Here is an 11,808-nt window from a genome sequence, read left to right as displayed (position 1 = left end):
GGCTCACTGGAGGGAGTGAGCCTCTAGGCCATATATTATCACAGGATAAGTGTGAGATCTAAGAGACCATGGTCCCAGCCACTGCCATAAACCTCCCCACAATAAGGAAAAGGAGGGTGTGACTTGCTCACAGACATTGTGGAGACAAGTCATTGGTTCCCCAGTAATCACGCCATCCCTTCACATGGTTTAAGCATAGGTAAAGACACATTCCCATGACGACAAGTCTGACCTCTCTTCTCTCTGGGCCCCAAGTGTCTGAGCCCCAGCTAAGGTAGACGTGCAACTGAAAAGACACCAGAGTCCAATGGACACTTTCTAATGACAAGTACCTCAAATAAGCATATTATACTAATAAAACATCTTAATTATCTATGTTACCCAACTAATTCTGATTCGTCCACGACATTCCCCTCTCAAGGGACTCCGTCCCTTCTAGAGAATCAGAACAGTAACGTTACAGCGGAACCAGTGTCTAAACGCAGGCTTCATAACAACAGAAAAGACAGTCATCCCTCTGTGTCCCCTCTCAACTTAAAAGAAAATCACCAGATTTAAGAACATTCATTCACATAGAACATACATATATTCTACATCAACCAAAAATCACAAAACAATAACTCATTGCATGGGGTTCCTGCACATTATTACCATCCCCCAACATTTGCTAAACACTCTAGCAATTTGTCTGGGAAGGTTATGATACACAGTCACCTGCACGAACCCATGAAGAAAAACAAAAAATGCATACAGTTTATGAGAGTCAAAGCTATATTTTCCATAGACAGTGAAAAGCACACAATGAATGCATAATGCAGTGCATGCACCAATGGAGTTTAATACAATAATCTTTAGTTATCTATCACACTCCAATGGATCAGCATAGTGTGTTGGAAATGACTATTTCCATCCCAGAAACTATAATTAGCATATCTTGTTGTACAAATCCAGGTAGTGACTCCTAGTTAAAATAAAATGTATCCCCTTGGTGCCTAATGAACATGACCCAAGACAAACATCATGATTCCACTATTTATAAGGCAATGCCTATAGATCCAATAGATTAGGATCATTTTCACTATCCAGACCAGAGTTCACCCATGTCATTCACCCATGGCATGCTTATAATAACCTCAACATCCTTAGATTGTTTTGATTGTTGTTATGAACTATCTCTAATACATTCATTTCTTCACCCATTTAGATATTAACATATTCAACTCAAATCAATCCTTCAGTTTTAAAATTCATTCAATTTCCAAATAAAATCATAATTAGAACTCAGTTAATTATCCATCCAAAATTTCAAAATGACATTGCTCAGTGATTCAAATTTGTCTTATCACTCAAAGTAAAAACTAAATTTAAACACACATCAATATTAGCAGAATGTCCATTCATTTTAACATCCAGTATAATTATCCCATAATTTCTACTATTAACAATTTTATCACGATTATTCTACAGATCAGTATCTCAATGCATTCTTAATCTAAATTACTATAATTTTACGTGGTGTAGACCTCTACAATCAACCTGATACCCCAAAAGCCTAAACAGTTTTGTGCACAGTTGACCAAACCCCTCTCTCTAGGCACTGATTCTTCTGGCGTCCTCTTCGTTCTTCTTCAGATAACTTTAAAGTTCAAAGTGAATGACCCATTATAATGTCCCAATGTCAATGTTTCACCTTAGATGCCCATTATGTCCTGTCCATTCGTCAACCAATATACCAGCAACATAAGAAAAGTTTAGAACAGCACCTTTCCCCATGCTCACTCCACGTGGACTCCTCTTACACTCCTGAGAGAAACATGAGAGAAAAGCAGTTGATAGCTTAGATCGGATACTGTACACCGGTTGCTGGCTTGGCCATTCCTCTCAGTAGAAATGGTTCGGACAGGGCCATATTCAACGCCTTCGTCACTCCTTCTTCAGCCAATTAGAGGGGGTTTGAGGTACACACACTTTTCGGTCCAATTATCTCTTCCATGCATTAAGATACCGTCTGATGTCACTTTTCATGATAACCTCGAAAGAACAGATCAGAACAACAGTTTAGTTCAGTTCATTAACTACATGATAAATTATTACTTTTACCAATTATTCTTAATACAAATGTCTAAATATTATTCAAAGAGAATAACAACAAATTCTATTGAAATTATTCTTTCACATTGGCTAATACTTCCCATCACAATTTCAACTCCATCGCAGAGACACAGAATCAGGAAGTTAGACCTATAACCCATCGGGAATTGAACAGAACAGACAACACAACAATACACTCCTTCACATATCACTCAAGGTGTGTAAACTTCAATCCAAATTTCAAAGAACTGAATCCAAACCCTCAAAGAACTGTATCCTCCCCCATTTTTTAACACATAACTCTCCATGAGAGTAATGTATAAAAAAACACTACTACAAATCAAAAGATAAAACAAAATGTCAAATAACATAACCAAATGAAAATCACAACTCTGAAAATCTCCACAAAGAAAAAATATTTACCCATATGGTTATAGGAAAACAGACTTCGAGCAGCCTACCCTTAGTGAAAGGCAATGCCCTATATCTCATAGGTGCAAATTACAAATATGTCTAAAAACTTTAAATTCCATCATAATTATACATTTCACGAATTACCTTGAAATCAGTATAACAAATGACCTAAAATGTATTATCCAAATGGCTTTCCCATGAGGCTGATCAGACCACACAGGAAAACCCAGACAAAGGTCATAAGTCAAACTACCCCTTCACAGAAATGTTTCTTACTATCCTAGACAAAAAAATAATCAAAATCAAACATTTTCTACATGTTGTATCACAGGTTACCCAGGACATTTCATTAACAAAAGAATCCACATCTTTAATTAAAATTCAGGGGAAAAAAACTTCAAAAAATTCCATGTGTATACCCCTTTAAGATATCTTAGCACTAAGTCATATGGAAAACTCACCAATCCCACAGGAAAGAGAAAAACAAATCAAACATACTATTTTAAGAACACCAACAAATAGTAATAACAAATGTGTTGTGTGTGGGTATTGGCAAACCCTAAAGTAAAAACAAACAAAAATGTCCAGGCCTCTTCCATTTTGGTAGTTTACAGCCTCAATCTCACTCACCCAAGATTATAGCCCCATGAAACATTCCAAAGAGAGACAATGAAATCCCCATTTTCCCAAAGAAAAACACAAAACACTTCTTTAGCAGTCATTATACTACACCAATTCAGAAACCCAAAAGTTAACTACAAACAAAACCTAATGATAATTCCACTGTACTCCCTCATCATTAGTTTTAATCTGCATCAATGTATATGCATGCTTAATTGACCCTTCGATACAATTATCCTGGTATCATTACTAGACCAATGTCCAACAAATATGTGATAGCTTTTTCCACCTTTGTATTGTTTCTGTTACCCCACTAAATGAAAAAAAAAGTGTTGCAAATGTAGTACATTTCTCAGCGTAAGAAATCAGCAATATTTAATTCCAGTCATTTAATAAAATGTAGTTTGAGACGTGTTCTCTCATGTCGCCTTTATCATACATACTTCAGTTGACTTTCATCCGTCCTGGAGGAAAGAATCCTACTCAAACACATCAGATAATACAATGTTTAATTAAGTGAAAACAACACCAAAAATAAACAATAAACAGTAAACAATAAACAAACCCATAACCTCTTTCCAGCAATCAAATCATTTCAACCTGTTGCATACATTTAGTAAAAACAAACCTTGTCGTTTAACAAATCTAAAACCTTAAAAAAGTGTGCCGTCTCATCAGCATAAGAATCAAAACTAACTTTTTTCCACTCATAATACACAATGTTTTAATTCCCCAAAGGTCAATACTGTTCAGCTCATACATGAATGATCTTCCTTCTGTCTGTACAGAGTCTGAAGTTCCAATGTATGCAGATGATACAGTGATAAATGCATGCAATTAACAAACAACCTACACAAGAACTCACTACTGTAATGGTTCAGGTGACAAAGTTGCTCAGAGACTCATGTTTGCATCTCAATAAAATTAAAATAAAACACCAAACACAGTCTGCATGTTCCTCACAAAGAAAACACTGATGCCCCTGAGACAGATGTCTATGTATCAGGGAAAAAGTTCCACTGCATCATACTTGATTCCAACCTCTCTTTTAAAAGCAAATGAAAAAGGTAATTCAAATAACCAAATGCAACCTAGCTAATTTCCAAAACATATGAAATTGTTTTACTACAGAAGTAACAAAACTATGCTTCAAGGTCTCAGAGCGAGTAACGTCACCGATTGAAACGCTATTTGCACACCACCTCGGTTACACTCACCCCCCTTACAAAGCTCGTCCTTGCGCTATCTTGCGACTCTACGTCTTACAGGAACGCGCACGCCGGCCAAGCACACGCACAACTGTGATGAATTCGCACTGTCCCTGTAAAATAAAATTAACTCAACCTGCAATTCACTGTACTGTCCTGACATTGTTCCACGTAATGGAAACAGAGTATAATGTTTAAATACATAAACTTCCTTCTCTAATTCACTGGTGTTACCTAAACATTCAAACCAAGAATCAATAACCAGCTTCACATCACAAAATCCTTCCTTCCAGCCAAACATAGCCCAAGCATAGCTCAGCGCACATAACCAATTCTTCTCATCTTTTGCTTTACCCGTAAGCAAAAAAATATAACCCACTACTCAACCAACGTTCTGCCTTACCTCTATAGTAAGATTAAACCCAAACTTCACAACTTCCTCTTCTCTTTCAGCTTTACACTTATGAAATATCCAAGACTTTAAAAGTAACATGTAAATCGCCATACTTATAACAATAACATCATTCAACTCTTTCTCTGTACGTCAGTTCCAGCAACAGACAACGTATTGTAATGAAACAGCAGGGAGCAGGTCTCGAACCCTCGACCTTCTAGCCCGAAGTCCGGCGCGCTATGGACTGTGCCACAAAAGCATGCTCGCCCGGTAGGGTTGATTTCCGCGCTTATAAACCCAGGGTCGTTACAGTATCATATCAAAATTCCCTCGATATTATTTTCTAATGAATTAGTCTTTCAATTTAAACTAATCAAGCTATCAAAACGTTACATTTATATCTTACACAAACGCTAGCAACCGTATCTCTCCAGGCAAAACATACCAATAGCTGAATTAACATTTAGTTCCCTGGTGGATGGGCTAGGATAACCCTGGCCTCCTGCGTGGCAGGCGACAATTCTACCCCTGTACCACCAATGCTATTTCATTGAACAAGACTCCCAGCAAATAAACCCATTCACAATTGTCTGTCGTCGTAAAATCAGGCACATATTACCGAGACAATTCCCAGAAAATAGCCCTCTTAAAAAATCCAAGATTTACACCAGCGATGATTCTCACATACCAAATGAATAGATTAGCAGTCAAAGAGTAAAATCAACATTCATAGACTAGGAAACAGATCTTGCGCCTTTTAATAAAAGTAGATTATGTTTTCTCAACGTATTTCAATTACTTTACTTCATCATATTAAAATCAGCCAATGATAATTAGTTTGATGGATACCCTAGGCTTTGTCCGACTTTATCAATAATGTCGAGATTCCATCTTAATTCGCTCTAACTTTATGGAAAACGGTTTATTCAATAACTCCTCTCATACTGGGAGGAAAAATAAAACCGTTTCAGACCTTAGACCTTAAGGGCATTTTTATTTCAACTGTTGTACCCAGATGGGGATAATACAATAAGCATTTATAGTTACATCGTTAGGGTAAGAACCAAAAGCGGACACACGCCAATCAGTTTCTAGAGCACAATTTCCCAAACATTGTAGACAGTTTAATAACGCTTAAAACCTCATCTTTATTAAATTATCCATTAAAGATACCAACTCAAAACCTACGTACGTCTACGAATGGATGGTTTAAATTGTATCTAATTATATTCTCACCATTACTTTATCAAATCTCTAGTAATCGATTATACACACATACAATTTATCATATTTTCACAGAATCCATATAAAACGTTAGAAATGTTTATGTACTCACACAGAACTTTAAGGATCACCCACACAGGATTGGCCCGATACTCACACAGAACTGGTCCGATGTTCACACAGAACATCAGAACATAATTGAAAGGTTACTCACACAGAGTAAACCTACTCACGCTCACACAGAACGCTCCTACAAAGATTACCTAGTGGTAACTTTAACAAAATACTCACATAGAGTAACCCAGGGCATACCTGGCTAGCACATTTAAAATAATTGGAATTCACCACCTCTGAGGGTCACTTAGACAGTCACACAGACATTCTCAGAACTAGGTCCTTATTCCAATAGGGCTTCACCAAGTACCATGTTTCACACAGAACACACAGTCACCCTGGCCCCTCACCCCCACAGACCGCACCAATCCCCACTGTGATCAATTCAGTGTCAGGACGGCTCTAGGTCGCCCGCAACCGACCAGTGGCAGAGTATCATTGAGTCCGCAAACTCTCAGTTTTCTCTCCTCTGACTCGGCCCTGTTTACGCCTCCAAGGTGCCCCCCTCACAAAGGAATACACACTCAGAGCTCACGTAACAGAGGCTAATTTCTAAAAACTCGACTTCAAGTGTGTTTTGCTCACCTCTTTCTTTTAAAAAAACTAAGTTTGAAATGTGGTATCCACTCGGCTCGCTGCCTCTCAGATCAAAGGTGGGTCCATCTGCTTCGTTCCCGAAGTGTGGTTTCCCTGAGATCCCAAGTTTGAGGGATCCCTCGTGCACGATTTAAATAGGTCGTCAGGAGCGATCACCAAGTGAAGATTCACATCACATCCTCGTCGCCAAATGTGGTGGCTAATTTCCGCATTACCAAATGAGGATTTACAAACACACCAGTCCGAGTTAAAACTACATCTTTAATACTTAAGATACTTTTGCAAAAGTTCTTGACCCCACCAATGCATTCTCTCGAATGAATCATTTAATGAGGTGCTTACAGAATGGCTCAGGGATCTTTTATAGCAACGATACAGCCCCTTCAACGTACATTGACAAACCACAGATACTTAGTAACAGTTCACAAAGGTTACGTTTTGTATGACAGATATCCATAAAACACATCAGACAGTAACTACTATGTCAACCTGGTTCATTATATAGCCCAGTATCTGGTCTCCTTAGAACTGTCCCTCCCAGGTACGGTATAGAACAGAACTATTTCATCCAATGGCATATATCAATTGTCAACTCTAGATACTCCCATCTCAAGCAAACCCCCTCTTGACCCCACTCCTGGACAGGCTCACTGGAGGGAGTGAGCCTCTAGGCCATATATTATCACAGGATAAGTGTGAGATCTAAGAGACCATGGTCCCAGCCACTGCCATAAACCTCCCCACAATAAGGAAAAGGAGGGTGTGACTTGCTCACAGACATTGTGGAGACAAGTCATTGGTTCCCCAGTAATCACACCATCCCTTCACATGGTTTAAGCATAGGTAAAGACACATTCCCATGACGACAAGTCTGACCTCTCCTCTCTCTGGGCCCCAAGTGTCTGAGCCCCAGCTAAGGTAGACGTGCAACTGAAAAGACACCAGAGTCCAATGGACACTTTCTAATGACAAGTACCTCAAATAAGCATATTATACTAATAAAACATCTTAATTATCTATGTTACCCAACTAATTCTCATTCGTCCACGACAGTATGTTCACAGCAATATTTCAACTTAATAATTGCAAGACCTGACCCATACTTATCATAAATTATTAACTTGGAATTCATACCTTGTAGTTTGAAGTTCTGGTCAGAAATGTTGCCCCTGAGGGGGTGGGTCCAGGTGAAAGTAATTTTTAACTGGGTTAGCCATAAAGTAATCTATGAATAAATAGATCAGGTACATGCCTTTCAGAATTAATCATATTCTGATGTCGTACAAACATCAAAATCTGGCAAAAACTCGTGTCAGTTGGCTTTAGGCTTCTAGAACTACGGTGGTATGAGAAGTAAACCATCATTGCTCTCATTTGATTTTCAAGCTCACTAATGACCCAGATTAGATACCAGCTGGCTGGTCACATTTGCATGGCATAAGTGGTGATTGTGTGTTTATCTTCAAGTTCCCAGACCTCATTGCAGAGTTTGCCAGCAACTAGAGAGGCTCCCCTCATGGAGGAGCCTCTGAAAGCTCTCTTTGGGGTAACGGAAGAGAGCCTCCTGATATCCCTGGTTGAGGGTCACTCCAACCCCACCTCCTCCAGCTCTTCCGAGTTGAGCTATGCTATCGCGGGGGAGGTAGTACACCAGCTTAACTCTGGCCTCTCAGTGGCCATTCAGGCCAGCTCGGGGAGTTGCCCCCCTATGGACAGTCAGGACATAGCAGCAGGCAAGGAGGTCATTCGGGTAGCTTCGGTGCAGATCCTGGCCGAGCTACAGAGCCAAACGTCTGAGCCAGAGTGGGTAGGGTTTATCGAGCCCCTCATGGACCCTGTGACCGATGATGTGCTGAATGCCATTGCCGGCACAATGGACAAAATGGCACAGGACTACAACATCCTATTGGATCTGGCCAAGAAGATGACAATCTTGGGGTCTAAATTTCTGACCAATCTTCAATGTGACCTTGATGTTGAGTGTCCATCTGGGAAAGAAGGGACCACTCACTTTCTCAAAGAGACTGGATCCTCTAGCAGTGTGGTGTCCAGAAAGCTTCAGACCCTTCTCTAGCCCCGACTTTCAGTCTAAAGCCCTCAAGGCGGTGAGCACCATCCTTACAAGGAAAGTCAGCAGCTCTTCTGGCGTGGCTCCTTCCTCTAGGCCTTCTAGTGCTGCTCCTAGCCTTACTGAAGCTCCCCTGAATACCAGCTGCACAGCCCTGACATCTGTAAGCTCCACTGCCACAGTGATTGTTAAGGCATTTGTGGGAGGCATGGAGACGATAGCATCATTTGAAGGCAAATGTGAAGCAGTTGATTGGCCAGTTCCTGTAAATGACCACAAAACAGGGTTTTCACAGAAGATAACCTTCTCTCCAGCCCGCACACTCTATGGCCTTATACGAGCAAAGCTGAGGGACCTTTTAACTCTATCCGCTCGAGAAGAAGGTGTGGCTAAGGATGCTTCTCTTCAGGAGTCTTCAGACACCCTGGAAAAGGCAACTGTTTCAACTGTTGAGGTCCAGTTACCCAGCACCAAACTTAGTAGAGTTCCCAGTGAGAGCCAACCAATGCCAGCTCTCTGTCTCTCCAATCTGGATAACAGCACTCAAGAAGTTCTTAGCAGTGTTTTTTCCATCTACAAGTCAGAGTTATCAAAAGTGGAGAGTAAATGCTTGGCCGTTGTCAGTTCATCTGATGAGTCCCTAGATGCTTGTTGGCTTGTTGATGGTGTCCTATCAAAGCTTGATGACTATACTATTTCCCAGTCACCCTCACCCAATGAAGACTTGAGTGTGAGTACTCAATGTTCTCAACTGAGCTCAGAAGAGAGTGTCAGAATCACACAGTCCTCTACTAGTCTGATTCAGAGCATTAAGAAGCTCTCTAGCAATGACTTTCAGACTCAGGCAGAAGAGGCAGTGAGTAAAGTGCTGATGAGATCCAGTCATTCCTTTATCACACAGATCAGCCATACTGGTCTTCAGAAAAGTCTGCAGGCTGGCTTATCATCTAGCTCGCCATCAGAGATTGCCTCCATGTCCTCTCAGAATACAGCCCCTGGATTAGTGGAAACCTTTGTCAAAGGAATGGCGACTATTTTCCAGAAAAATGAGTCCACTGACACTGTGCTCCTGGAAAGAAGTGGGAGAGTTTTGCAGTGCTCCCACGGGGGCTCCCAACTGGATGATACTGAATTGAGTGTTCAAATATCAGAAGAGAAGCTTTGGTCAACAGCTAAGACCATCTGCGTCAATATGAAGAACATACTTAAGGATTTCTTCACAGGGCTGAAGCCATCCGGATCCGAAAGGACAGAAAATGCTTCTTCCAAAGAGACCCTTGGGGAAATCCTGGTTGCTATCCAGAGTGAAATCTCAAACTTAGGGCGAATTAAGGATTCCAGGGAGCTCCTTCAGATCAACGATATGGTAGGAACTATGCTGAAGGAGGTTGAGAAAAGTGAGGATGACAGTGAACAAGTCTGCCAAGACATCCCTAGAACCTGTTCATCTTTGTCCACTTCTTTAAAGGGTCGTAGTTCCTTGTCTAGCTCTTCAAAGGGTCCTAGGTCAGAGTGTGAGTTAGAGATCAACCTCCCTGGCACTCCCATCCCTGACGAAGTGCCTTTTGATCTGACCTGCCCCATCGTCAGGAGCTCCTGCATCGACACCAGGGACTCTAAAATGCCAGAGATTTCTACAAGTGACCTAAGGACAAAGATGATGGCACACACAGATGAACCCCTGCATCGTAACAGTCCAATGACTGACAGCAGCCGACCACCGAGTGCTAAAGCCTCTTTTCGATCCTCCACTACTCCATCTTTCACCAGCAAGGGAACCTCTTTGGTACCAAAGGGAGATGGGATTGACATTGAAGAGAAGGAGGTGAGCATCCCCAGCAGCTCTGGCCATCTGAGGGAGCTCTTAATCAGCCCAGACATCAGCAGTGCCACTGCATTCCCACTGCAGTACTTGATGGACTCCAGCAAAGATGATGTCATCTGTTTGGTCACCGTACTGGTGATAAGGTTGCTATCGAAGATCAGACCCTCAGCCCTAGATGGACCCTTCCAACAGGCACCAGACATGACAGAAACATCTCAGCAACTCATCAGACAAGTCCTGTCTGAGTTCTGTGCTGCATCCAGATTCTCCAGGACACAGGAATATTCCCAGAACCTGCACATCCACAGGGTGTTCAGAGGTGTACATAAAAACTTGATGGAGGAGTTTGGCTCTTATAACACCCTGCAAGCAGCTATTTCCTCCCAGGACCCTGCATTTGACAGAGTCCTGGTAAAGTCCTTGACCCAGCAGCTGGTACAGGGACGCAAGGAGGCGTCAAGACCAGCTTCTGCTGCAACAAACCCAGCAGACCAGGCTGAGACAGAGAGGGGGGCTGAGCAGAAAGCAAGAAGGAGCTTCCTTTGCTTTTCAATGACCAAACTCAGGATCAACTTCAAGGTATAGCAGGGAGTTAGCATTTGTTTTTTGTTCCAGTTAGGTGCTGATGTTATTGATGTGGCTATGATAAGACAAATATATGAGATAAATATGTTTTTATTCATCACTAAATTGTTGCCTTGGATTCAGAAGTGTTCCATTTCTTTATTTATTCTCTGTACCATTTTCTTTACCTTTCTCCTGTTAGCGTTCCAAGAGAGGAAACAAAAAGGACTGCCATTCAGTCCAGGAACAGACTGAGATTACCTCTACTGATGGACATTGCATAGGTAAGGATATTTTAGAGCTCTGCTATAGCTTGTAGTTTTGTTTAGGTGTGTGTTAGAAACAGAGTATGCCTACCAAACTCATTGCACTGTTATTTATCAAAGTTATTATACTGTATTTCTCTCTCTCTCCCCCTCTCTCCCCATCCATTTCTCTTGTGTTTCTAGCTCCACACATTGAGGCTCATGGTGCTGAATCTCCAGCTGGAGAGGTTTCTCCCTCCATATCTCAGCCTATCAAAAAACAATTCTTGATTGTCAGGGTCTTTTCAGCAATGATGAAGCCATTCAGGCGCTTCACCAAGAAGAACCTGTAACCTGTTACGCTGCATGAAGAACTACTTTTGTAACAGCAAGACTTTTGACAAGAGGAATTTCTGCATGTCTACCCTTTCAAAGTCTATTTG

At 41.2% G+C, this 11,808-nt stretch overlaps 1 protein-coding gene across 1 annotated transcript; it reads left to right on the top strand.

Moving 5' to 3' along the window:
* Positions 1 to 9,245: 9,245 nt before the first annotated feature.
* LOC115173128 (uncharacterized) lies at positions 9,246 to 11,718 on the top strand. The gene is made up of 3 exons (XM_029731063.1): positions 9,246 to 11,135; positions 11,323 to 11,404; positions 11,570 to 11,718. The coding sequence occupies exons 1-3, from the start codon at positions 9,603 to 9,605 to the stop codon at positions 11,716 to 11,718; spliced, it is 1,764 nt and encodes a 587-aa protein (XP_029586923.1). The 5' UTR covers positions 9,246 to 9,602.
* The last annotated feature ends 90 nt before the right edge of the window (positions 11,719 to 11,808 follow it).

This window comes from Salmo trutta, chromosome 34 (assembly GCF_901001165.1).
Source record: "Salmo trutta chromosome 34, fSalTru1.1, whole genome shotgun sequence".
NCBI classification, from domain to species: domain Eukaryota; kingdom Metazoa; phylum Chordata; class Actinopteri; order Salmoniformes; family Salmonidae; genus Salmo; species Salmo trutta.
Note: the sequence above shows the minus strand (reverse complement) of the source record. Positions and strands in the feature narration are given on the sequence as shown.

Excerpts from the sequence above, each read along its gene's own strand:
- LOC115173128 (XM_029731063.1), top strand. The coding sequence starts at position 9,603 with ATGAGATCCAGTCATTCCTTTATCACACAGATCAGCCATACTGGTCTT. Across the intron at positions 11,136-11,322 it reads AACTCAGGATCAACTTCAAG|CGTTCCAAGAGAGGAAACAA; the intron begins GTATAGCAGGGA and ends TTCTCCTGTTAG. Across the intron at positions 11,405-11,569 it reads TACTGATGGACATTGCATAG|CTCCACACATTGAGGCTCAT; the intron begins GTAAGGATATTT and ends TTGTGTTTCTAG.